At 35.3% G+C, this 27,931-nt stretch overlaps 1 protein-coding gene and 1 long non-coding RNA gene across 3 annotated transcripts in view; one reads left to right on the forward strand and one right to left on the reverse strand.

The window, feature by feature from the left end:
- Nucleotides 1–1,925, forward strand: part of LOC147581878 (uncharacterized) — a 51,594-nt gene extending 49,669 nt beyond the window's left edge. Inside the window, exon 3 of the long non-coding RNA XR_015250349.1 lies at nucleotides 1,775–1,925. This is a non-coding gene — a long non-coding RNA (uncharacterized LOC147581878). The remainder of the gene's footprint in view (nucleotides 1–1,774) is intronic.
- Nucleotides 1–27,931, reverse strand: part of GRID2 (glutamate ionotropic receptor delta type subunit 2) — a 1,503,942-nt gene that overhangs the window by 417,565 nt on the left and 1,058,446 nt on the right. For both annotated transcript variants that reach the window (XM_086704576.1, XM_086704575.1), the window contains exon 9: nucleotides 8,178–8,279. In XM_086704576.1, the coding sequence (XP_086560702.1) occupies nucleotides 8,178–8,279 (102 nt within the window). The remainder of the gene's footprint in view (nucleotides 1–8,177; nucleotides 8,280–27,931) is intronic.

Raw genomic sequence — 27,931 nt, forward strand, 5'->3', positions numbered from 1 at the left:
CATTAATTGAAAGCAGGAACTTGAACTGACGTCTTTTAACTGGTAAGGTCAGAACTCTTTGTAGTAAATGCTAAATGCTTTGTATGAGTGTTTGAGGAGAGACGACTAGGTGGAAAAAAGGCAATGAAATAGGCTGAAGTACTTCCAGTAAGAAAAGTAATCACATGTTATTTACTCTTTTGTTAAAATGTGCATCCAGAAGAAAATAAGTGCACTCCTTGATCTTATACTGACGTACATAAATTATTATTTCTAAACTTCATACTTTCTTGTATATTGTACAAATCGAGAATATGTTTGCTACACATCGGTCACAATATCCCTTAACATCAACAACAACAACAAAAAAACCCCAAGAAAACAAATGTAGGGGCTCCTGGGTGGCTCAGTCGATTCACTGTCCAACTCTTGATTTTGGCTCGGGTCATGATCTCGTGGCTTGTGACATCAAGCCCCATGTTGGGCTCTGTGCTGACAGTGCTGGGCCTGCTTGGGATTCTCTCTCTCTCCCTCTCTGCCTTTCCTCCACTCCTGTGCATGCTCTTTCTCTTTCCTTCTCTCTCTCAAAATAAATAATAAACATTTTAAAAACCCTAGATTTATTTATTTGTATTTAATATAAGAATGTTAAATAAATTTTCTGAAGAGGCACAGTCCAAGAGAAAAAAAAAAAAAAGAGGTAGGTTTTTCCTTCTATTTGGATTGCCCTTTCCTTAAAATACCATGCTCTTTTTCTCTTTGTCTATTATCCTGATTTTGTCTAATTCTATACTTTCTGTAGAATGTGGGACAATGAATTATGAAGCATCAGTGCACTTGTAAGTGAAAGTATTGTGGGGAGAAAGGGCTAACAAGGACTGCTCCTAAGACTAAGAGAATATTAAATGATTCAAGATTATTTGTAACTTCTCATCACATATGACCTTGCTATTTCTGATACAAATGATTCTTGATGTTTTGAGTTAAACATTTCTACTTCTTTACCTTAAAAGCATATAGTTATTTGAAAACACTGTAAGTGGGTTAACTTATTTCCTAGTGTCAACTCTGTCAAAAGACTTAATAGCTTTGATTCTTTTGATTTCTGAAAATAATTATTTAAGTTCTTTGTATTTAATACTGTGTCTACCTGTAAAATTTTAAGTTCAGATCAAAATTATAGAGTTTCTGGGTAAATAGTTGGTCAAATAGCGTATAGATTATATGATTTTATTCCTATTGATTTGGGACTTTAATAGTCCAATAATATAACATGAGTTTTATTTAGGTGCAAACCACCTTGTCGCCCTTGTTTTCTCTTCATCTTCCACCCTCAAAGATTTTCTGTGAGACATTTAGGATATACATAAAGATCCTTCACATTTTGAGAGCTACACCTCAGGTAGCTCTCTGTCAAAGAAGCAGTTCCTTTGTCCCATTCATTAGTGTCTTTATTTGGGTGTTGCCAATATTTCCCAGTAAATGTCATGTTCTATGACAGCAGTAACCATGCTATTTTGTTGCCTCTGCATCCCTAGCACCTAACATAATGCCTATCATAGAGAGGATGCTGAATCAATATAATAATGCTGACTTAGTGTATCAGTAAATGGTTGGAAAAGCTAAGGAGACACAATGGGAACACTAGGACATGATTATCTGAGGAGGCAGAGAGGAGTAGGTATCTACTCCTGCCTCCCTCACTAAGATGATCAGAGGGAGGAAATTCTGGGAGAAGGAGTAAATGGCTTAGAAATCCACAAAAATTGAATGCTGTGCTTTTTCATCCATTTAGGCTTTGACTGCTAAGGAGTGATGGACCTAGCCATGGTGTTTGGAGCTCTGGGAAGTATGAGAAAACAAGATGTTCTTCAGAAGGAACAGTGAAAACCAGGAGGCTTAGTGACTTGTTCAGGGTGTAAATAAAACAAAGGGGTCTCTCCACCATTCCATCAATATTGTGTGATTGGTTCACCAAGGTGTAATAAAGGGAAAAATATTCCAGATGAAATCCCATGCTGAAAAAAGAATACCTGTCACTTTAGGCTGTCCTTTGCCATCTCTCTTAGAAATTTGGACCTAGTGAATGGAAATTAAAGAATGAGGAATCTTAAGACCACCTAATTATAGTCTTACCTATTCAAAGGAATAGTTTTGTGTGCACACCTGTTCTTATTTTTTGTAATTACATACAGTTTTTTAATTTGTTTCCTTTCCTTTGTTTCCTTTCCTCTCTCTCCAGTCCCTGCCCCTCAGCCCCACCACACACACACCTTCAGTCTATCTGAATATTTTGATTTGTTCATTCAACAAATAGTTCTTGATCTACTTTTATATACCAGGCATTTTAAGTGAAACCAACTTTGTGTCTTATAGTTACTTATAGTTGAAAGGGAGAATATAACATTAATGAAATTACTACAAGAAAAAAAGAGTTACAAAGATTTCTGAATGAAAGAACACAACAAAATAAGGAATTAAATTGTCCTAAAAAGCCATGAGGTCATTCCTAGATGTCATTGCTGAGATTAGATCATAAAAATAGTGTGACATCTGTCCTTTTCTATTTCTCTCTCTATATTTCTCTCAACTTTATTATTCTTTTTCAGTCTCTCCAAAAATGTATTTAATTCTGAGTCCTTCACATACAGGTTCTACTTTTTGATAGAAAACTTAGTAATTTTGATAAAATGGTTTATTTAGAGTTCCTGGAAAGTAGAGACTGTATCTTACTTATCTTTGCCTCTCTGGAATTTAGCACAATGTTTAGCTTACAATGTAAGCTCAGTAAATACTTGAGTCAAGGCTAATGGTTTATAGTTTGTTTTACCTTCCTCTGATCTCAGACAACATGTAAATTTTCAGAGGGAAATAAGGCCTGGTGAAAAAAAAATCCAAGAAGTGAGACTAATAGTAGGTAAATATTTTATGAAAAGGAAATTACTCTTAAAACGATTACTCAGTTGGTGGCTGCCTGCCATACCCCTCTTATGGTGATTTGCTTGGGGAAACTTACCATCTCTCAACACATAGTTTGGACTTTGCTTTATGTGGTATTGGTTTAAGATGAGCTGCTTTTGTGTATTCTATTTCCCACTTTTAGAGCTATGTCTCTAATGGTCGTTTTAGTTTGGATAGTAATTTTTTAATTGCTATTATTCCCTTTTTTTAAAAAATTGGCTTCATTTACTAATGTTATTTCTTTTCTTTTGGAAGAATTCTTTAAAATAGTCTCTCTCTTTATGATGGCTTCTTGCCCAGTTTTGTTGAATTCAACTTTCCAGGAATATCCATTAACTTAATTAATCTTATAAAAATACCCTCTCTATATTATTTAATCTAAAATGTTTTCAATTATAAAATGCACAGTTGTTTTTCCTACCACAAATAAAGATAAAATATACTGTCAAATATAATTGCAAGGAACCATTAATTGAAAGATGCACTCTGATTTCACAGATATTAAAATGTTAAAAATTGTATGGTTTTGAATTTATAAAATACAGAGAAATCACCACCACAGCTTTACCATCAATTTCGAATCAAAACTTTATACAAAGTTTTAAAATTATTTCTACGCTAATGGCAAAGGAATATTATATTGCATATTTAATGTAGGACAATGGTATTGCATTAAAAAAAAAATTCTGAGAGCTTTAGAAGATGCCTGATAGAATAGAACTCCCAAAAGTCAGTATGTTTGTCTGTTTTGTATGTACCCCAAGCACCTAGAATAAGGCACTCAATAAGTATTTCTCAAATGAATTTCTGAGTGAATTCATGTTTCATTAGCCATGGCTGTTTCACAGCCATGTGTCTGTTTTAAGCAAAACCAAATACTTATTGAAAATAAGTATTAATCAGCGAGCTCCTTCTAAATGCCAGTTTATGTTTTTCAGGTATCTTGAAATGCATAGCTTCTCAAGCCTTTCTTTTCACTTGTTGCCAAATTCTTTCCATTGTATTTTTGTAAGTATTAGAATGATATTTACAACTCTGATGTTTCCAACAATTTGTGAATTGCCATAAAAAAAATTGAATGAAATAATTGCTCATTTATGGTTATCCACAGTTGGACTATTTTGAAAGTTAAAAGGTAAAAACAAATCTTAGTAAGTGCCTTGTAGTAATACACTTGGTCCACTTGATAAAAAGTAGAGATTAGTGGGCCAAATATAAAAACAAAAAGTTTAGAAAAGGACTTAGCTTGTAGGGTCTGAATTTATTCTCATTCTATCTTTTCCTCCATTTCTAAGACATTTATGTAGCTTTGGTGATGGCTGATTATAGGTATCCATATGTGACGCTATTTAGAAATAGTCTCCGAAGTTATCAATCCCATAACATTTGGAACCCTCACGTGTCAAGAGTTATATTTAATTTAAACCTAACATGAGTTCGTTCTGATTCTTAAGGCAGAATACAAAAGAGGCTAAGGACATGGCCTCCGGAACTCAGATCTCTGGGCTTGAAACTTATCGGTAGCTCTTGTTAGCTATACGGTCATGGAAATTCAGTGAACATTTTTGTGCCCTATTTTCATCCTTCTAATGTCATTACTACATCTTTTGTAGGGTTTTGATAAGGACTAAATGACACATTAAAGTTTTTAACAGATCCTTTCAAATTGTAGACGCTGATGTTGGTTGTCCCTATTTCCCCTCTGGATCCACTATGTCTTTCACTGCCCTGCTTTGTGTCCTGGCACTCTGACCTTCGTGGTCTTCCTTACTTAGGCTCTCTTGCCTTCTGACGCTGGTTAGATTTTCAACTGAAAACAATGAAGGGATGGAAGACAGGAGGAGTGAAATTGAGGTAACCTCTCTTCTCACTTCCTCACTGCCTGATTGTGGTTTGGCCGTGACTTTCTCCATTCTCTTGCCATGTGGAAGTTCACAGCTATTACTGAACGGTCTTCTCTCCCATGGTTCTAGCTATTGCTAAATCTGTTAGTATTACTTCCTCCTCATGCCCCGTCAGGGCAGTCAAGCAAGACTTGCTGTGCATCTAGGTCCTGGTGCTTCAACACTCTTGTTGATTCCTTTAACCCTAGGAATTTATTTGACTCTTTCTAATTAACCATTTGTATGTACCATTTATTTTCTAATGGGATCATACATGGTATGGTGCTGAATTATTTCATTTAAAATAAATATCAGAGCAAATCATAAGAGACTCTTAAATACAGCAAACAAACTGAGGGTTGATGTAGGTGGGGAAATGGGTGATGGGCATTGAGGAGGGCACTTGTCGGGATGAGCACTTGGTGGTGTATGTATGTGGGTGATGAATCACTGGATTCTACTCCTGAAGTCAAGGCTGCACTGTATGTTAACTAACTTGAAAATAAGTAAATAAATAAAAAATAAGTTATCAGATTATTCCTTTTAAGTCCATGAACTATCATTAATAGTGATAAGAATGGGGGCTTCAAAATTTAGGTAAAGAAAATCAATTTTATTAACCTGTGTGTCATTATAGCAGAAATGTCCTCAGCACTAAAGGAAGTATGTGTCACACTGGGATCAGATTGCTGTTAGGATGCAATAAAACCTGAAAGACCTCCCCTCAAAAGCTTTACACAGGAATCCTTCCTCCTCCTTCTCCCTTGTTGAGAGCATTGAAAGCAAGTACATGGAATATAAGAAAGTGGCATTTGTATGGTCAAATCAAGTTTATTAAAAAACAAATCTAAGTTTCAGGATTTAGTCAAAATTTTGGAGTTGCTGGGTGGGTTGAGGGGACAGTGATTCTTAGTGTCGGTGGTAGAAACCTGTGAGGCCATGTAAGTAAAAGCTGGACTGGAAGAGTGTTTGTAGGAAATAAATAAGAAAGTCATGGCTGGTTTCCACTCAAACAGGAATTATGGGAAGAAACAGTAAGCCTACCAAACTATTAAGTACAATGGCTGCATATTGTGGGAGAGTAACAAGTGCAAGGACCTTTTACGTAACTGATAAATCCACATTTCCTCACAGAGGACCTGGGGAAACACTGTTTCCATATTTCCACTCACTAACCATGTTTGGGATCTGTGCAGGGCTATTCTTACAGGTAACAGTGACCATTACTAGTCATGAAGGTGAGACTGGGGCATGCATGCATTACCACTGTGTAAAGGAGTAATACCATTTCATGCACAAAATCGCAATCATTTTGTTCAGCCTGGAAATGAATTTAAAATAATTGGCCATATGAAGGTTTCCTATTAAATTCACTGTCATCTTACTCAGAGTTACGGATTTTTAACTCTCAAGTGAAGTAAAATCCTATAGATACCTCAATTCTCACACATATCACAGGAAGAGTAGAGAAGGGTACAGTATAATGTTAAGAGGGAAGAAATTAAGAGGTCTAGAGTCAGTCAGACTTCTTGGAGTTGAATCCTAACTATCTCTGCTACTTCCTATCAGTATATTCTCCACATTTTTTTCCAATCAACTCCTGTATGTCCCAGTTTCCTCTTCCTCATCCTTGGAATCAGAAAATTATCTATTTCTTGGAAATACTGTGAAGACTCAATAAAATAATACAGACAAAAAACTTCATAAAGTACCTGGCATATAGAAAGTACTTAATACTTCTTGGTTGTATTATTTTGTATATGCATCTCCCAACAAGATTCTATGTATATCTTGAGGTATGACTATACCTATAAGGTGAATATATATACCTATTACATAGGTATATGTATTATTCATTTTATATCCATTACCGAGTCTATTGTATAGTAAAGTATTAAATTAATATTTGCTTAGTGACTAAATGAAGCTAGCTTGCTTTAGAAATATGAATCTCAAAGACAAAAACAAAGCATGTATATATATATTTTTTTATTGAAGTTGTCTCCTGAGATTTCATGTTAATAACTAGAGAGGACTATTAATAGTTCACTGCACTTTAAATGTCTTTTTTTTTTTTAGTATTAGCACATCAATGCATATGCATAACACAGGCTTGGGCACATACAGAAGCACCATTACCTTCAAGTTGTCAGGTACTCATAATATAATTATTTGGTGAAGAAGCAAACATCTTATCAAAACAATAACTAGGAATAAATTATAGGTACCAAAAAGGGGGACAGACTACTCATTTGAATGTAGTCTTATAGAGAATATCACAGGTCTTTTTTTAAATAATGAAATTATGCGGAGTCTACTTAACTGTTATTAAACAATTTATAAGGGGCAGCCATTGCTGTTATAAACTTTGATACTCAGTTGGCATCAATTTGTCAAAAAGACTGTGTTTCTTCCATCTACTAATTCTATAATTTAGCCTATAGAAAAAAAAAATTTTCAAGTTTAAAAACAAGTAGGCTTTTCTGAAGAAAAAGTTCACAACTATGGACATTTTGAAATTTACTATAAAGTAGCATAAACCTAAACACACAGAAATAGCAAGGGAAAATTCATATCTTCCTGCTGTATGGCTATTTACACAGTATCCATTTGAGTATATTGCTGGTTAAAATATTTCTACCAACATGCAATTTTTTATGTATATTAGAAGAGAAAATAATATACAGAATAATGATAATAGTTATCATTTGATTTTCTGAGTGAATATAATTGTAATAATTATTTTATATGTATAGTTCACAGAATTTACATGTAACACTCACAAAATCAATAGTTGGTAAGCTTCATAAAGACAGAATCACATCTATTTCTTCATTCATCAATGTCCCCAGTAATCAGCACTGAGCTTGAAAATTTATTTTCTCAATAAATATTTATTAAACAACTGGATGATCTTTCTTTGAAGTAGGTTCTTCCTAGAAAAGCACTGTATTCTGCCAATGTTTTAGTATTACTAAATTACTGCATTTGGTCAACTCTACCCTTGTTTGGCATGATTACCCTCATTTGTGCATGCTTACAGTGAGAGAATGCCTGAGGGAGACCTTTACTTTACCATGTGTAGGAAACCGCAGAAGGATGGAAATTGGGCCTAAAGTGTCTGAGAAAGTTACTGACGAAAGCACTGTAATTAAAAGTAAAGCCTGCAAAAATCTGACTCTGATCTATATAAATTGAAGTTTGGAAAATATGATCGTTGCAATATCTTAGAAAGCATAGTCAGGATTTGTTAAATGCTCTTTTAAGATGATGGCACGACTTAATAAAACATAGAAAAACAAAGCATACAGTAACTTCTAGAAGCCCAAACCACAAGGCTCCAATAAGACTTACCAGAACAGTCACCACACGGAGAACCACTCCACGCATGTTATTCTCCAGTTTCTTGTCAGTCAGTGACCCGTTCAGCCCTGTGACAGGATTCCAGCACCCAAGCTGAAAGATGAAATAGCTTGGTCACTTTCCCCACTGAAGAACAATCCAATCACCTCGGCAAAGATCTTTCAGAAAATCGTGTGATGTCCCTCAGAATAACTGGTACAGGAAGGGTCCTGAATAGGTTTTTCTTTTTAATAGCAAATGAAGCAATCAGAAATTCCATTTCCTGCCTTTAAGTATCACTCTATGGCATATGACAGTATCCAATATGCTTTAGCAGACTCACTGAGGACATACGACTTAACAAGGAGTTATAAATACACCAATAACTCAATCCCAGTTATGCACTAATTGGAAAAATAATAGTGCATATAATTTTAGTATAATGTCTGTTCTAATAGATCAGTTATTGCACACGTTAGATTTTCTTATAATTTCAATGGTTTTAATTAGATATTACACTGCTTGTATTAGAAAAACTACAAGATTTTTAATACGGTTAGAAGGGTTACTGCTTTTAGTTGAGGGAAAAAGTCATGGATATAGCTTTGTTGTTTTCAAATATTCATAGTACATACAACAGTATAATTTGCCTTTTTTTGTCAGTGCTATCAATTTCCTGGGGATATTTTGGCAGCAGCCTTTCCCTTAAAGTCTTGCAATGATTCACTGCTCTTTACACTCCAAATACTGATTTAATTTTACATCCTCATGCAGTTCTTATCTCTTGTAATATCCAAATCTAAGGGCTACCATTTTTAAAATCACTGCCTCTAAATCACAAGGGGATAAAAATTGATGACTCTCAATTCAGAAATGAGAGAAAAAAAAGAGATGTTGTGACTTGAATTAGCAGATAACTCAGTGAGCAAAGCTGCAAAGAATGCTATAATACACATCTTGGGAAGAAATGCCATGCTATTAATTCTGATACCAGATCCACGAGGCTTCACTTTTGGGAACCTATCCATATTTGCATGCTTTAAAAATGTAACAGACCTTCAGTCATATTTGGAGACTGTTTTGATTGACTGAATGGTTTACAGGGAGCCCTGGTTATTTCTGTGGCTTCCTCCTGAAAGCTGATTTATTTCCTCGTATTGCATTGTGCTTGTGGTTTCCAGAGTTGTTGACAAACTGGCAAGCCTCCTTCACAAATAAAAGATTTAGGTGCTTCCTATTAAAACTCAAGTTTCTCTGTGAGTCCCCAAAAGGGCTTTAATTAAGAAACCTGAAATGTGCATAGATCTAAAGAGAAAGTATGTCACAATATAAACAAAAAGCCAGCTTTTCCTGTATTAAAAGAATTTGGAAAAGCCTGCTAATTGTAGGTTTCAACTATAAAAGCACATTAAATTCATACAATGGTATGCCATTCTTAGTTACCTAAAAAGTCTAATTAGAACTTAGATCCCATTAGCAAATCCAAATGTGTTGAAAGTCTAATTATCAGAGATATTGTAGTCCTCTCGTCACATTTAAAACCTTATGAAATTTCTTTTGAGTTTTTGTTCTCTTCTGAGGTCAACCAGAGTCTATGCCCAATTACATTCCTTGATGTGCACTTTTTCTAGTAACTTTTCAAGATTTTATTTTCTTAGATGAATTAATATTGGCGGAAACAGTGATTTACAACCGTAAGTGGAGACCTAGCTAGCACACTATCCACCTTCTACATTCTATTACTTAATTCTAAGCTTAATGGATAGCTTTTAGGACATCATCTTGTTCAAGGTAAACATGTCTAAGCTGCCAAAGTAAATATAAGGATTTCTTTCTTTTTTTTTTTTTTTTTTTGTCTGCCTTGGTGAATTGACTGTCGGTTTGCCTGAATAAATGCCATCTATTAATCTAAGGGCTCATCTAAAGTCACATTACTACTAAGAGATGAAACTAGGATTTAAACTAATACTTTTATTTATTTTTTAATATATATTTTTAAGTTTATTTATTTTGAGAGAGAGAAAGAGAGAGAAAGGAACAGGGAGAGAGAGCAGGAGACAGAGTGCAAGTGGCGGAGGGGCACACAGATAGAGAGAGAGAATCCAAGCAGGCTCTGCACTGTCAGTGCATGGAGCCTCATGTAGGACTCAAACTCAAACCGTGAGATCATGATTGAAGTCGAAATCGAGAGTTAGATGCTTAACTGACTGAGCTACCCAGGTGCCCCTAAACTAGTGCTTTTAAAAGTCCAGATTCCAGGGGCACCTGGGTGGCGCAGTCGGTTAAGCGTCCGACTTCAGCCAGGTCATGATCTCGCGGTCCGTGAGTTCGAGCCCCGCGTCAGGCTCTGGGCTGATGGCTCAGAGCCTGGAGCCTGTTTCCGATTCTGTGTCTCCCTCTCTCTCTGCCTTTCCCCCGTTCATGCTCTGTCTCTCTCTGTCCCAAAAATAAATAAACGTTGAAAAAAAAAAAAAAAAAGTCCAGATTCCAGTGCTTCAATTGCAGTGCTGTTTTATAGCTTATGAATTGTTTTCATAAATATGATCTACTTGAGGTAGGTATAGAAAATATTATTCCTATTTTATAATAAAAAAAATGAAAGCTCAGAACTGTTAAGTAGCTGCCTCTCTATAACAGCTAGCGAATTCACATTTCGGCAATACAGTTTAAAAGGTAAATCATCACAATTACCATTTTTATTAAAGAAATACAATGTGTACATAGTGCATAGTATATGCCAGTCCTTCAAGGTCTTTACTTAGATTGATTAATTTAGTTCTCAAAACAGCACCGTGAGAAAGGTAACATTATTATCTCCATTTTACAGAAGAGAAAACTGAGGATTGAGAGGCTGTGCTCCTTCCAGTGTGCTTTTATTCACTTAAGCCATCCAGAGGCGTTGAGTAGAATAAGGAAAGGAGTAGATAAGTTAAACGGACAAGACAGTCTCAAAAATATTTCTGGAAATCTCTACTTTGTGTTACCAACATACTAAAGATAAGTGTGGGATGCATTTCATTTATCTTAAGGTCTGTTAATGCTTCTCCAAATGTATACTGAAGATAAACGAGGAAAGAAACAACAGCAACACACATAGGAAATGTTGATTATTCACATCTTTTTGAAGGATTTTTCAAATTTTAAGATTCTTTAATTTCTGTTCATATCCACTCATCTCCCTGAGGTTCCCTTCAAGCTATTCTGTTTGATTGTAATAGCTCCATCCAATAATAAGCAATACAAATGAGTGAAGTTCACACAGATTCAAATTGAATTTGTATCTACAATGGGTCATATTCCTTGCAGCATAGTAAGGTTGACTGGCATAGTGTTTGATTAAAAAGAAAAAAAGAAAAAATAGAAGAATTCCATTTAAATTCAAGCGTGAGGCTTATCTAAGAACTTCTGTGGCTTCATTGTTTGAAATTCTATTAACTTGGCTTTTCTGGATATGTGGAGAAGGTTGCTTGTGCTTGGCTGTGTTTTTTGTTTTTGTTTCTTTTCCTTCTTCTTCTTCTTCTTTTTTTTTTTTTTTTATAATAATGAGTCCAGGGACTAATATAGATAATGCACACAAAATCTTATAATACTATCTATTCAGCTGAGCACTTTCTAAGTAAAAAATAATAAAAGTGGCCCCTGCAGCACATGAGATTTACAGAAAGTCATACTGCTGATGGCAAAACAAGATTCACTATCTCCCATGGTCTGGCAGTCTAGAGAAAATTTAGAAGGGATTAAAAAATAAGGACCAATTCAATTTCCTTTCAATTACGGTATATTGATTTCCTATAGTATTTTTTGGTTATTGCTTAAAATCACTTTAAAACCTTAAAAATGCTTAATGCTTTAATTATTTCCTTCACTGGAGCTTTAGCAATAATAATTTTGTAGCTCTCTGTTAAAATCAAGGTAGTATCTTGTGTTCAACAAAATGGTTGCTGTATTTGGATGGGAACAGTAATACGTTTCTAACATCACGTGTTATGTCATTAGCAAATGGCCAAGTTTTAGATATTTACTCTTTTCCTTCAATATTTCCTCTTTTCATTTGTCCATGGGCTTTAAAGGATGACGTTTGACTTGGTTTTGCATCACTATTTTTCAGGCGGTGTTATAATGTCAAAAAGAGCTGAACTGTTCAACTTTAATTTTACGCTTAATAGTTATAGGCTTTAATAACAGGAGTCAAGAGAGCTCTTAATTGAATGCCAAATGGATTCTCTACATTTAGTAGCTTGTATTCATATGGAACAAACGAAGCCTGGCCATAGTACCAAAAGCTCCAGCTGCAGGATACAAAATACCCACTGTACCGCAGGCTGTGTGCTGCCAGCCACTACATTTCCTTTATTTGCTTTCTCAGCCTTCAGAGGAAAGAAGGGGAAGAATGAGGCATAGGCAAAGTAGCTGAGAGCGAACCATGTAGATATGCACCGCATTTATTTGGTCGATATTACCTCTGTAATGGGATAGAGCGTGTAAAAAAATACACACGGCAGGTTGACTCAGATGCATGTTTCATAATGGTAAACGGGAATGTTTTTTCTTTGATATATACAGGAATGTAGTGTGTCAGTAATCCCTCCAATAATATTTGTGTGTGTGTGTGTGTGTGTGTGTGTGTGTGTGTGTGTGTGTGTGTGATATTTCCACCTGTAAAACAGGTTAAGTTTGCAGGACTTGCCCCTTGGGGATGATTATTTCCTCCTAAGATTCTGTTCCTACAGCTTGGTCATTATCATGAAGTAGTAGACCTTCTTTAGATTACATGAAATAGCCTTAGCACTTGAGTTTCCTTCAGGAGAAAATGTCTTTGAAAAACAAAATCACCTGACTCAACTGCTTACATTTCCCTGTATTGATGCCGAAAACAAAATTTCTATACTATGTGCAATAAGATGAATTTAGCTGATTTCCACAAAGTAGCAACTTGAGAAGACACACACACACACACACACACACACACACACACGAAAAAATAGCTCAAAGATGTTTTATGCAGCCATAATAACCACTCTTCAGTTATCAACTGGCATTTGACTGATTTAATAATACTCTACAATTATAAGTTTCCTTTTTTTTATCATTCTTCTTGGTGTAAAATTATTATTATACTATATTTAGAGGCAGTAGATCATAGACACTAAGATCAGAAACTCTGGAACCAGACTGCTTAGGTTCAGGCACCTGCTCTGATACCTGCTGGGCATGTGCTGTTGGGCCTCAGTTTTCTCACCTCTCAAACGGGAATAATAAAAGTGGCTTCTTCATAGGGTTAGTGAGACTATTAACTGACTTAATATAAGTTAAATATTTAGAAGCATTCCTGGCACATGAAGACTAATGCAATGTTTATTATTATCATTCCTATATAATCAGCACTGTTGTTCCTGGTTCAGCATCATCATTCTGAGTCACTTACTGGTTTCAGTGAGGAAGCATGCCTCTAAAGTTGTGGTTCTCAACTCTGGCTGCATATTAGAATCACCTGAAAGTTTTTAAAACTTCTGATGTATCAGCTCAAACTCAGAACAATTAAGTCCAAATCTCCAGGGATGGGATCCAGGCATCAGTATTATTTATGGCTTTCCAGGCAATTTCAACCTACAGCCAAGATTGAGAAGCACTGCTCTAAAACTTGCCTTAAACACCCATGCAATCTCATAGAATGGCTACTTAACCTTATTGGTTGAAGGCATCATTTTTACCGGCTTCTTTTGCAAAAGCTAGCTAGGGACACTTTCTCGAATAAACAGGCAATTTTATTTTTCTTGTTTGAAATAAGATAGGAGGCTATAAACTCTGTGAAGCCAGAATAATGCCTACCTTGTCTATTCTTGCACCCATGGCCCTTATCACTGTATTGGTACTTGGTAGGTCCTAATAAATACTGATAAATTAATTCATTCAATAAAATCTCTGCTGTCCTCTTCTTCCTTCTCTTCTTCTCCACCTCCTCTTTCTTCTTCTCCTTCTCCTTCCCCTCCTATCCTCCTAACCCCTCTTCCTCTTCCTCCTCCCCTTCCCCCTTTTCCTCCCCCTCTGCCTCCTCCTTCTACTCCTTCTTTTTTTGCCTCTCCAGTTCAAATTGAATGAAAAAACAAAACATCCTCTGTCTGAGATAGTGTCCTGCTATCATATTGTACCCTTGCCAATTTTTGTGATTCTTCAGGGGTGATTCCCCTCACTCAAATTCTATTAGCTTTCTTTTTCTTTCTGGTCAGAATTTTTTTTTTTTTTTCTGGGGTGCCCTCGGTGGCTCAGTTGGTTAAGTGTTGACTTTGGCTCAGGTCGTGATCTTACGGTTTGTGTGTTGAAGCCCTGCATCGGACTCTGTGCTGACAGCTCAGAGCCTGGAGCCTATTTCAGATTCTATGTCTCCCTCTCTCTGTGCTCCTCCCCCACTCACACTGTTTCTTGCTTTCTCCCCCCAAAATAAATAAGCATTAAAAAAATTCTTAAAAAAAGAATTTTTTTCTAATAATATTTTAGCATTTAGTGATTACAACCTGATAAAAGTTGCTGGATTATCTTCTCTTTCATTCTTTTCTATCTTGAGATGTTTTAAAGGGGGACTCTTAATTTTAAAACTACATTAGAATTCTCTGTCTTTCTTATCTTGTCCATTAAATAATTAACCACTTAAGGACAGGAGCACCATCTTAATTACCTTTGTGTGCCCAGTGCCTATCACGGTGTTTTCACAAGTAAAATAATTAGGTTTTGAAATTATCAGGTTAATGCACACTCACAAAGTTTAATGTAAACATTGCTATTGAACTGTAGATCTTTGTTCCCAATCTAAAATCTCAAGTTTAGACTTCTCTTTATATTCTACTATCTCTTTGATGTTTCTGCTTAGATATCTCAAAGGCACTTCAAATATCTAAAAGATTAAACTCATAATCTACCCCCTACCATCATTCTTCCAATAGCCAGAAATTGACAAATTTGTTTTACAAGCATGCATATCTAATCCATTGCCATCTGCTAATTTCACCTCCAAAAACAAACGCTCAAATCCATTTAACTCCATCTCCTTGCCACCACCCTAGTCCAGGCTAACTCCACTGCTTCCTTTTTACCATCTTCACTCTACATTGCAACATAAATACAAACTTAGATATGATGCCTTCTGCTTAAAATCTTTCCAAAGTTTTCCATTGTTATCAAGAGAAAGACCAAACTTCTAATGTGGCCAGCCAAGACCTGTGTGATTTGTCACATTTTACATTTACTATTTCATGCCACATCATATTCTCTCTGTTTTTGAACTCCAACCATACTAGTCTTCCTTCAGTTTCTTGAGTTAGACATCAACCTCCTGCCTTAAGGATTTAAACGTTGTTTCTGAAACACTGAAGTAGATCAGAACTACTTGGGAGTTAAAAACGAAAACAAATAAAAACAATGCCAAATTATATGCCATGCCAATTAAATCAGAATTTCTCGGCATGAGATACAGGCATTGGTATCTGTTAGTTTCCAAGATGATTCTAAAGTAGAGCCAAATTTGTGAACTAATGGTTTTGAATATACAGTTTTCCTTAATGGGAAGAATACTAGATACATGCCATTCTTCAAAGAATTCCTGAATTCACTCTTACTCATCTTTTGGATCTCAATGTAAACATCTATAGGTTAGTATCAACCTTCCCTGACTACCTGTTCCCACCCCCTAGGTTAGCTCATGTCCCTCCAGGATGGGATCATGTTCCCCTCTTTTATACATTAACATTTATCACACCAGTTATCTGTGAGTTTCCATGAAATCAGGAAAAATTACTGTATTTGTCTCCTCACCACCTTCTTAAATACATATTTCTCGGCCCAAAGTAGGACTTCCATTTTTATTGAATAATGAACAAATTTAGATGATTTTTAAAGAGGAAACTTAACACATCTTGCAGGGATTGTTGACTATTTCTTAAACAGCGCCTTAAATGAGGATCTCAATATATAGCCACGATGCTTTGCTGCCTGCTACTGAATTTTGTTTGTTTGTTTTTGGAAATGTAGACTTGCAAATCTCATTCTTCCTGGGTGCAGAGAGGATAAGCTCTACATAATAAAGATTGAGGAATGCTTTTCAGAAGCCTTCAGTATGAGGAATGATGGCATTACTTAACCTGGTAGAGAATAAAATAAGTCATCATACTAGTCCTACCATTTGAACAGTTATATAACAACAACAACTAGAGCAACAATAAGAGTAAAACATAACCTATGATGGGGGCTTCTTATATTCTAAGACTCATTTTAAGACGTATACCTATACTATCTCATGAAAAGAAGAACCACAAAATACCCATGAAATATAAAGTGTTGAAACTTGAGGGGATAAAACATTACCTAGTGGGGAGGGGAAAGCCCTCTCAACAATGCAAAATCCTCTTGAAGAGTACGGCTCCTGGCCAAAAATGTATGAATGATTTTTTAGGCCTGACTGCAGGCAATTAAGGTGGCTTTACTTGACAGGCCTATTGAAGGGAGTTGCAGTCACGAACTCAGGTCGCTTTGGCTGGCCATATTTTTAGGCAGTATCTGCTGGCTTGGCCCAGGAACCTCCATTCTGAGGCCTCTCTATCTGGGCCTTGGCCTGAGGCCTTCCCCAGTAGTCTCTGCTGAGAACATCCCAGTTTAGGGAGGGGGTAGTAGCCCTGAAGACATATTTATATTCTAACTTAATACCCAGTACTTTTCCATTCCTAGCCCTTCCTTTCTTCCTTTCTCTCCTCCTCACCCCTGCACTAGACCATAAGCCTGCAGGAGCCTCAGGGTTCCCTCCAGCAGTGAGACAACACCCCCCCACCCCCCTGTGTGTTGATACATCTGACTCTCATGTTGTCATTCTGTATGAAAATAGAGGACCCTGGAAGAGCCAGGACTTTCTTTCCAGACTTGCTTTTCCTATGGCAGTAAGTGAATAAAGGCTAAATTGACTTTCATTTGGCTTGTTGTCTCAATTGACTACTCCCATACCAGGCAGCTCAGCTCTCCCCAGCTCAGCCCTTGACATTTACTTTATAATGACAGTTCACATTTACTGAAGACTTCCTATGAGGCAGGCATTGTACCAAAGCCCTGGATATTATTTGATTTACTTTTTTGCTATAATCCTATTAAGCGGATACTATTAATGATCCTAATTTTAACACATGAGGAAATTGAGGATTAGAGAGATTATTGACCTGTTCCAAGTTACTCGGCTTGAAAGTGAAATCATCAGGATTTGAACCCAGACAGTTTAGCACCAAAAACCACTAGGTGATTCTGACCTCAATAAGATTCGTTTTCAGAGAAGAATAAAGCAAGGGACACATAGACAGTCCTAACAGTGTTTGAGCGCTCATTTCCTAAGTGTAGCTGCATTTGGGTTTTGGGTTCTTGAAAAACTAAAATTTATTTGCATAACTCCCCTCCACTTTTTTTTTTTTTTTTTTTTTTTTTTTTTGCTTCAGCTATTCAAGTGGTTTTCTGTCATGTGGAACTAAAAGATTTATTGCTAATTACATGGAAGTTGTGCTAGGTTTTGTGAATGCATTCTATAACTACGTCAATGTAGGAAAAGGAAGATATTTTTAAAGGAGTGGGTAAAAAGTAAAGAACATGGGCCTGGGTGTTTGAAGGCCTAGCTTTTATTTCAAGTAAGGGATTAATGCAAATAAATTCTAAACTCTTTTCTCACAACTCACAGCTTTTTCGTGATTAGTTCTATTTGTGGATAGTTTCTTATAATATGAGCAAAGCAACGTCAAATATATATAAAGCCAACAAGGATTACTGGAATCACTTATATTGCTCTATTAAACTGCATGTTCCACAAAGGCAGTGATTTTTGCCTGATTTCTTTACTGATGGACACCCAGCACGTATACAAGTCACAAATAATAAGTATTTGTTGAATGAATGAATGGGTCTTATTTTTCTCAAAGAGTAAACTAAATCTCAGTTGCCTAGAGGACTTGGTGGCATGTGGGTTTTATCTCAAGGTAAGAAACAGATCAGTGAATTCTCATAAAATCCTATCTGGCTTTGTGATTCTACAATTGTTTCCAGGAATGACTGGATTCATACCAAGAGTCATTCCTGTGATGAATGAGAGAGGATTACTCATTCAAATTTTCCAAATAACTCTCACCAGGAGCAGTACAATCAGCCATTGTAATCAGCTGATCTGATCCTAACACTGACATGACACTATTGTCTAGGTCACTGTGTAATCCTTCCTTTCTGGCTCCCTCTTTATCAGATGCCTGTGCTTATGCTCACCATGAGGATGGAGTACTGGTGTTTCGTGGATAACTTTGAATCATCAAATGATTGACTATGCCTCTGAGCGTTCTTACCAGCTTTGAAAATAATTTTTATTTCATTGCAAAATATTTCATTTATTTCATTGCAAACATTCATGCAATGGAGACTCCCATAAATCAGGCATGTTTAGAAAGGCTGGCACACTTCAAAAAAGAGTTCTTTGTGGATTTACATGTTTTTCTAATTACTTTTCAAATTAATAATCCTAAATACTTTCCCCATATATACTTCCACTGGTAATTATTAATAACTATAATCACACACACATGATAAGCATGAGAAAGGGCAGGGGTATTTGGAAGGGGTTAGGACTAACTGATCACAATAGCCTGCAAGAGACTTAGCAACAAATCATCTAGTGGACATTGATGCAGTAATGTGCATAGTGTAAATCCATTATTTTCCCATCACTCAACATTTATAGTCAAGAAGATATTTATTAAATACCTGCTGTGCTAGTGTTACAGGATGCAAGGATGCATAGAACATCTTCTTACCTCCAAGGATTTATCTTTTTGAAATGACAAAGCAGAAAAACTTTAAAAAGAAAAAAAATACAACAAATTCCACTAGGCAGTATATTACTAATTTCTAAAAGACTGGCATAAATAATAAGTATTCAATATTTAAAGAAGGGAGATATCCATGAGAAAGGATCAAATCTCATCAAAGAACATGATTTAAAAAAGCAGACCATTGTGTAGTAGTTTGCCAAAAGATGGCCACAGATAATTCCTCTGTACCTGTGCATATGTACCAATCTTGCATCAAGAGGTAGAGTCCATTCCCTCTTGTTGAATCAGAGTTAGCTCTGTGACTTGCTTTTACCAACAGAATTAGGCAGAGGGGATGATATATGATTTCTGGGCCTGGGTCTTAAGAGATCTTGTAGCTTTTGTTTTCTCATTTTTGGAAGCGAACAATCAAGTAAAAAAAGGGGAGGCTACAAAACTGAATAATGAGAGACTATGCAGAAGGAAAAAGGGGTCACATAAAAGAAGCCTATAGGACCTCGGCCAACAGCCAGCACCAATGCCCCAGACATGTGTGTGATACCATCTTGAATCTTTTGATTCTGACTGAGCTATCCCCGTCAACACCATGTGGAGCAGAGGTGATCTAACCCTATAAAGTCCTGCCTGAACAGGAGGCCTACTGAACCCTTAAAAACAAAAGTTTTTGTTTTAAGCCAGTAAGTTTTAAGGTGTTTTGTTATGCAGTAATAAATTATTGAAACACATGGTTTAGGGTTAATGATCACCTTTGCTTCTGAAACTGGATGGACATCCAAGGCTTTTAGAAGGCAGCAGAAGTTGTACATATATAAATAATAGTCTTTCATTTTACCTATACTTTCTTTTTTATCTTAAAGCTTTAAAAAAAAAAAGTGTCTTTACTGTAATTCAGGTAGGCATTTACTTTCATCTTAGTAGTAACTGATTGAAACACTTTAGAATTATCTCTATTTTAGAAAATATGGCCAAATAGATCATGATTTGTTTTCTATGGCTGCTATAACAACCACAATCTCAGCATATGAAAACAACAGAAATTTGTTTTCTCACAGTTCCAGAAGACAGATCTGACATCAAAGCATTGGCAGGGTCACACCCTCTCGAAAAGCTCTAGGGCAGAATCTTTTTTCACTTCTTCCAGCTTTTTGTGGCTCCAGGCATTCCTTGGCTTGTGGTTCTTTAACTCTAAGCTCAGCCTCTAACTTCCGATGGCCATCTCCCCTTCTCTCTATCAAATCTCTCTCTGCCTTCCTCTCATAAGAATATTTATCATTGGACTTATGGCCAACCTGGATAATCTGTGATGTCTTCATCTCAAAATCCTTATCTTAATTATATCTGCAAAGACTTTTTTTTTTCCCAAATAAGGTCACATTCACAGGTTCCAGGAGCTAGTTTGTGGGTATACTAGTTTTTGTTTTGTTTTGTTTTGCTTTGTTTTGTTTCGTTTTGGTGGGGGAAAGAATTCGATTCACTAAAGATCACAGTTCATAAATTCTCATTTTAGTATCAAACTTTTTATCAAGACTTTTAGTTAAAACAATCTTTTTGGGGAGAAGTAGTTTTACAAGTTCCATATCCTCCGGAGACAATTGATTTTTCTGCATATATTGATTAACTTAAGTTTCCTCAAATTAGAACTGAAAAAAGCATTTGCCAAACAGTGAAGAGTCTGCTCTTGCTACACCGCTCAGTTTAATCTTCTGTGGTACTTATCTGAGATATTATTCTAGTTTTGAGTCACTAACTTCCTTACTTCCCCCAGTAGAATTCTGAGCTACTTGATGGCTGTAAGCATCTTTTTTATTCATTATAATACTGCTAGCACTTTTGTATCACTAGCATATAGTAGATAAGCAATAATTGGTTTTGACCTAAAATATCTTTTTATTTTTAATTTTTTTTAATTCTCAATAAATTGTCCTTGGTTTAATGGATGTATGAGTGAGCTTATATTATCCTTTAGATATATCTGGATGCATTTCAAATATACCTTTTTATTTGCTAGGTAAAATCCAATGTATGTATGGCTTTCTAAATCCAACTGTAGAAATTGAGGCTATGTGTGATTACCTATAGTCAGACATAGACATTAAAATCATAATGAGTAAAAGTGCACCCACTTCAAATATTTTCAAATAATTTCCAAATATGATCTGTATTTTATCAATATTTGAATTTAGTCAACATTTTTGTTGGCGCTTAATTTAATTATTTTATATTTAAATATATAATTTGTCTTATTTATAATTGCAAGTAAAAAGAATAAATTTTTAGTGAAAGTTGGTCATTTGTTAAATATAATAAAATCTTACTATAAACACATAATATTTTCCACAGATGTGCTTATCACATCTACTATGTAAAGCGTATGGATTTCTTAAGATATCTTTTCTTAATGTAGAGAATCAATAGCCAGGTATCATTCTTGTCTTGCCAATAATAATCCAGATCACTGGTAACTGAAAATGAAATCATTAATTAATCTTGCCCTTCCATATATAGTAGGAATTATTCAGTGGGTAACAAAGAAAGTCTCTTACAGGAATGTTTTGTCCAACTGAAGATATAATTTTCACCTGGGAACTTACTCAAGAAGTTATCCCCCCAGAAAACAAAAACAAAAACAACAACAAAAACAAATGGTAGCCTTTCTCCAAAGTCACATCAGAATAGAGCACCAGATGCACAAAGCCTTCAAGCCGAAGAATAAAGAAACAAATTCAAAATAGATACTTGAGCAGTATCAGAAAATTAAAATAAAAACTTAGAATATAGACAAAACTTGAGACCATTCTCTTAGCTATACCTTTCTGAGAAGTATCTCCAGTTCTTTAATAAAAATCCATGTAAAAATCAATAACAGAATCCCATCATATGTGTTTATGAATTTTGTAAGCCATATAGTAAAATAGATGGGATTTTATTATACTTGTGGCTTAACATCAATGATTCCCTTTACTAAATTAATAAAATTCAGTTATAACTTATAACAATTATGAATCTTTAGTAGAGAAACAGGTAAGAACCTTCCCTTACACAATACAGCTTTAACAAGGTTTATTTCTTAAGAATATTAACTCAATCACTATACCAGACCTTTCTGTAAAATCCTCTGCTACCAATGGAGATGTCAGATGCTTTTCTTTATGTGAATCCATTTTGAAAATTTATTAAAATCTAAATTCAATTTCAAGGAGAATTACTTGGTTATAGTAAAAATTACTCTATGGTTTTGAGCAAATTAAATTATTTCCAAAATACAAATACATCGAAAATGTTCAGATTTAAAATTTTGTTCAACATATGAATTTTTCAAGAAAAAATATTTATAGCAGTCATTGTATCTACCATTTATGGAGGGCTTACTGTGTTGAGTATTTACATTTATTATTTCATTTAATCTTGATCACCAGGCTCTCTGATGTATAAACTATTAAGTTCAGTCTTACAAAATTACTGACATTTACATTTTTGACCTGAAAATTGAAATTACCTATTTGTAATATGTAATGGGAAAATATAGTACAATTTTGTCTTAGATTCTATTCTTTTTCATTTAATACACAAGCAATCAGAAGATGATCTTTTTTTTTTCAAAATGCTTTTTAAAAGCAAGGTTATTATAAAAAGTAAAATAGAACTGTAGATTTTGAGATTTATTTTGTTTCTGGCAAAGCTGTTTTCCCATCCAGAGGGAAAAAACTCTTGAAACACTTCAAACATCATCTCAATTCTCAAAAGTGTTATTCCAATATTTTATGCAGTCTAACTAACAGCTGGATTGAACATATTCTGAAATATATTTGGGACAGGAGGGCATAAAGTGACAAGCACTATTTTGTGAAGTCTAAATTTATTGAACTGAACACTATCAGAGAAACACCTGGACAGGTTAGCACGGGTGACTAGGATATTGTGCTAATGAGGGTGCATCAAAGCTTAATACTCGTATAAAGTAGAAAAGTAGTTTGGAGGGCAGAAACACTTTCCTTCCACCAGAACTTGCTCTGCTAACCTCAGTCAGCACTCCCATGCATATAATTAACCTCACAAGGAAAACTCCAGAGATGTAAACTGACTCATCAGAACTCATCATTACCACAGAAAAACAACTAAAATATGTGCCAACTACCAAACTTGTGAGCATTTATGAAATTCAAAATTCCAATATAAGCCTTTTCAACTTTTATTATGGAAAATTTTAAATATATATAACGAGAATTGACTTATGAACCAAAGTACTCATCACTCTGCTTAAGCAATTATCAACTCATTTTCAATCTTGTTTATTCATACCTGGCACTCTTTTTTATCACCATCCCTGTCAGATTTATTTTGAAATATATGCCAGATATTATACAATTTTATTTTTAACTATTTTCTATATATTTCTTAAAATTGTGAGGTCTTTTAATTTTTATTTAAAAAATTTCCTTTAATGTTTATTTATCTTTGAGAGAGACAGAGACAAAGTGTGAGCAGGGGTGGAGCAGACAGAGAGGGAGACGCTCAGGCTCCAGGCTCTGAGCTGTCAGCACAGAGCTGGACATGGGGCTTGAGCTCATGAACCATGAGATCATGAGCTGAGCCGAAGTCAGACGCTTAACCGATTGAGCCACCCAGGTGCCCCAAACTGTGAGGTCTTTTAAAACACAATCATGATACCATTACTGTGTTCCCCCAAATTTATAATTTCTCAATATGATCAAGTGTAATCAGTATTTATTATTTTTTTTATCCAAAATTTGGAAACCTTTGGAAACTACAGAAAATATAACTAATTTTTTGACACATAGATTGGAAAAGCAAAGCAATATAAATGAATGGAGAACTCACAAGTAAAAAGACTCAAGAGACATGTAAGTTATTATTTAATATGGATCCTACAACTCACAAGTAAAAAGACTCAAGAGACATGTAAGTTATTATTTAATATGGATCCTACTTTGAATAAATAAAGCAGTGCAGAGCCTGCTTGGGATTCTCCTTCTTACTCTCTTGCTGCTCCTCCTCCACTCATGCTGTCTCTTTCTCTCTCAAAATAAATAAATAAACTTAACGAAAATGTAAATAGAAGGTACACAGTGTCTGTCTCCTTCTCTCTCAGTAATATAATCAGCCATTAATGTTCATTTATTACTTTCATTAGTGTTATGGGCTGAATGTGTTCCCTTAAAATTCATATGTTGAAGCCTTAATCCCCAGTACTTCAGAATGTTTGAATGTATTTGGAGACAAGGTCTTTAAAAGAGGTAATTAAGGTTAAATGAGGTCGCATGAATTGCCCCTAATCCAATCAGATCAGTGTAATAATAGGAAGAAGGAAATTAGGACATACAGAGAGAGACCAGAGATTTGAGGGCATGGAGGAAAGACCTACCATGTGAGAACACAGCAAGAGGTTGGCCACCTGCTAGGAGAGAGGCCTCAGAAGAAACCTGCTGACACCTTGATTTTGCACTCCCAGCTTTTAGAAGTGGGAAAATGAATTTTGATTGTTTAAGCCACCCAGCGTGTGGTACTTTGCTATGGAAGCCCTTGCAAACTAATATAATTAGTGACGGCAAAATGCCAACATTTTATTATTTCTTCTTTGTTATGAGGGATATTTAAATAAATGAAAAGCTATTCTTTATTAATTATTTGGTTAATCTGTGGTGGAGTTTGTCTTTACAAAAAATAAGTGGATTCATCAGTATCCTCTAAAGAAGGTTATATCATTATAGCTCATGATTTAAGTATATTTGGTAGTGAAATAGAAAGGGCTCTGGCTTCCTCTCCTAAAAACCCTGGAAGAACTACAGAGTGGAACATAGATTCCAGAAACTTAAACAACTTCACCGTGGGAAACTTTGGGAAGGGGGAATATATACTGAAGCAGTGTGTTTGGAGTAAATGCAGTTGCAGGTTGGGAAAAGGGCTGCTGAACACAGCAATGAACGGGCAGCTTAGAGCATTGCTAATTCAGCTCTTGTCTCTTCCATGTGTTGAGCTGGACTATCATTGCCTGACCTCTCTCTGCTGAAATCTGATGTAGTTACCCATAGCTTTGATTAATTTATTGGAGTCGGGCAGTGTAAAGAACAGCAGAGTAGGGCAAAAGTTCTGTTGGGATATGGAATTGAAAAAAAGCAGATATAAGTTGTCCAGCTTTACGTATTTGCTTCTCCACCCTTTCTTTCTCCAGGCCTTTAGGGATAGAGGATTACAGCACCGTGATAAGGCCTATTCCAATTGCTGCTACTTCCTTAAAGATTTTAACAATTTGTTTTTAGTGTGATGATAAGGAAATGACTAACTGTGGTTTTGTGGCATGTGGAATTCTTTTCCTAGAGCTCATCCCTTTCTCTAGCCTGGAACCTACTAAGAACAACAGAGACTAAAGTGCTTAGCCCTTATACATTATTAGAAAAGTATATTCCCGGATGATTATGAGCCCACAGGTCAAAATAATTATACATCTGGAGATTCAAAAAAGACTATAACAATCTGGACAATATTTTGTTAAGACTGTGAGGGGCCTCAGATTTTACCCTACTTACATGGTGACTAACACATTATGTTGCCACAATTTTATGATGTTAGCAGAAGACTTCAGACTCCTGGGTTAGGTACAAATGACTTTATTCCTCATAGCAACAGCAGTATCTGCATTGGCATCGCTTTCTCAAGCCCTAGTCCCCACAAGATGATACAAAGAGGGCCAGAAATACCTGTGTAAGTAGTGTGTTGCACTGCAGGAGAGAAACCTTGAATTTACGGAACCTACATCTTTTATAACAGGCAATAAGCATGCCTGCCTTTTGCTCCTGATGGAAACACCGTCTTTAATATACTGGACAGTAACCAAATCTTCCCTTTCCTGTGGAGAAAGACACTGGTTCCATATTCCAAGATTGTTTACTGTTCAAACATCTTTGAAAGGAGAGTTTACAATAAAAGCAGTAAGTGCCTTAGTTCATAAAAGTTACAAAAACACAAGACACCCATGAAAAATTATCTCCCAACATTTATAAAATATGAAGTTTCAAGTAGAAGAAAAAATGACCCAAAACTCACAAGAGGAATATTTCAGAGATAAGGAAATTATTAGCTATATGAAACAAAACCTTTTAAAAGGTAGAAATAGTGATATAAAGCATAGTATTTGTTTATATGATCCCATTTTTTTCTTTCTATTACTTATCACATGTACCTTGCTCAATATGTGGTATTTAGGACTTAGGACTTAAGCCTTAGGCAGGCTTAAAAATACTGTAAACTGCATTGTCAACTGTAACATTTTGTGGTTTCATATTGAGGCATAACTATTTATGAAAATTTTAATTAGAATATATATTTCCTTTATAAATATTCTCAATTTCCTGGTGTAGATTATTAAATGTATTCTGTTTCTTCTTTATTTCCACCACTAATAGACTTTGGAACATTGAAGAAATTCCTAAACATGCTTAGATAAGAAAATATACTACTCAATTGTACATTCATTAAATTATCCTTATTAGTACCACCTCATGAGACAGAAAGTAATCAAATTTACTGGAAAAAAAATATTTTACAAAGTAGAAAATTAACACATTTTTAAGGAGCGTTAACTCCTACCCACACACTGTCTTCCTTTGTTTCATATGGTTGTGAAGAAGTTACACTCATAAATATCTACAGTATGTTTTTATCTTCTAGGGACTTATTCATTACACAGAATGAAAACCATCCATTTCTGAATGTGATAATCTCCAGGGATGTATTTAGCGAGGACGTTATGGAAGATTTCAACTGACTCTTACTATCAAAGAAAGGTAAAATTACATAATGCTGAATTTTTAAAAAAGTTAAACAAACAAAGCAAACAAGATACTTTCTGGCAAAACTCAAACCATGCCAACCAAATAGATATAGATCCAGCTGTATTTGCACCCCTGTATTTTAGTGCAAGTGTAGTTCCTTCCTGCACTATTTGCTCAGCCAATCCACCAATTATTCATTTATAACTGATTGATAATATGATGGGTTATTAAGTATGAAACCACAAGAACACTGTAAGCACTCTTGCTATCACTGTTTCCTCTTCTGTGGTCCATTGTTATCCTGCATGAGTTCTGAAATGGTGAAGTGATTTAATCAAAACATGCTGCTTTGACTGGAAACTGAATCTGAAAAGCTAATATGACATACCATTGGTTTCCTTAGGTACAAAGAAAAACACATTTCAAAAAAATGATATCAGTTAAGATGAATTTTCTTCATCTACATGACAACATCTGTTGGAGTTATAATGACCCAACTTGACAGTTCAATCTACCTGTCCTAAGTATTTAAGTGGAAAGTGACATGTAACAGATACATGATGGATTTTAAACCAAGAATTGGCATGGAAACAACAATTTGCCACTTAAGACAATGCATGCTAGCATGAAACTACCTAATAAGCTTTCTGTAATACAGACAAATCTTTCAAAGCCTAGCTATTGTTTCAAGCATTTTAAAATCTATTTTCTTGCAAATACTTTTATTACTTAAACAAAAGCAATTTGCTACATACTCTAGCAGCCTTGCCCAGCTGGCATACTTCATTTGAACTACAAAACAATGAGATGATTTTAGTGACCATTTTCTCAATTTTCTTAAGAGTGACTCATACCTAGTACCAGTCATGATGCATAGGAACTAAGTTAATTAATTACACACAATAGATGCTTTAGAAATTAAGGGTTAATTCTCTGTGTGAGCAATGACTCTAGGGCTAACTACCACAACAAAGATTTCAGAATTCTCTGTGTCAATTCAGATTCTGTGAAATAAACAACATCTATTAATCAAGAAAAGGGGGCTTTGAAGTAAAAAGATGTGTAAGACGTAGTTTCTGTTCATAGTTGATAACACTTTATTGAAGAGATAATAAAATGAGCACAAGATAATCAGTCAAGA

The sequence above is a fragment of the Puma concolor genome, chromosome B1 (genome assembly GCF_028749965.1).
Source record: "Puma concolor isolate L17-30 chromosome B1, mPumCon1.1.hap2, whole genome shotgun sequence".
NCBI classification, from domain to species: domain Eukaryota; kingdom Metazoa; phylum Chordata; class Mammalia; order Carnivora; family Felidae; genus Puma; species Puma concolor.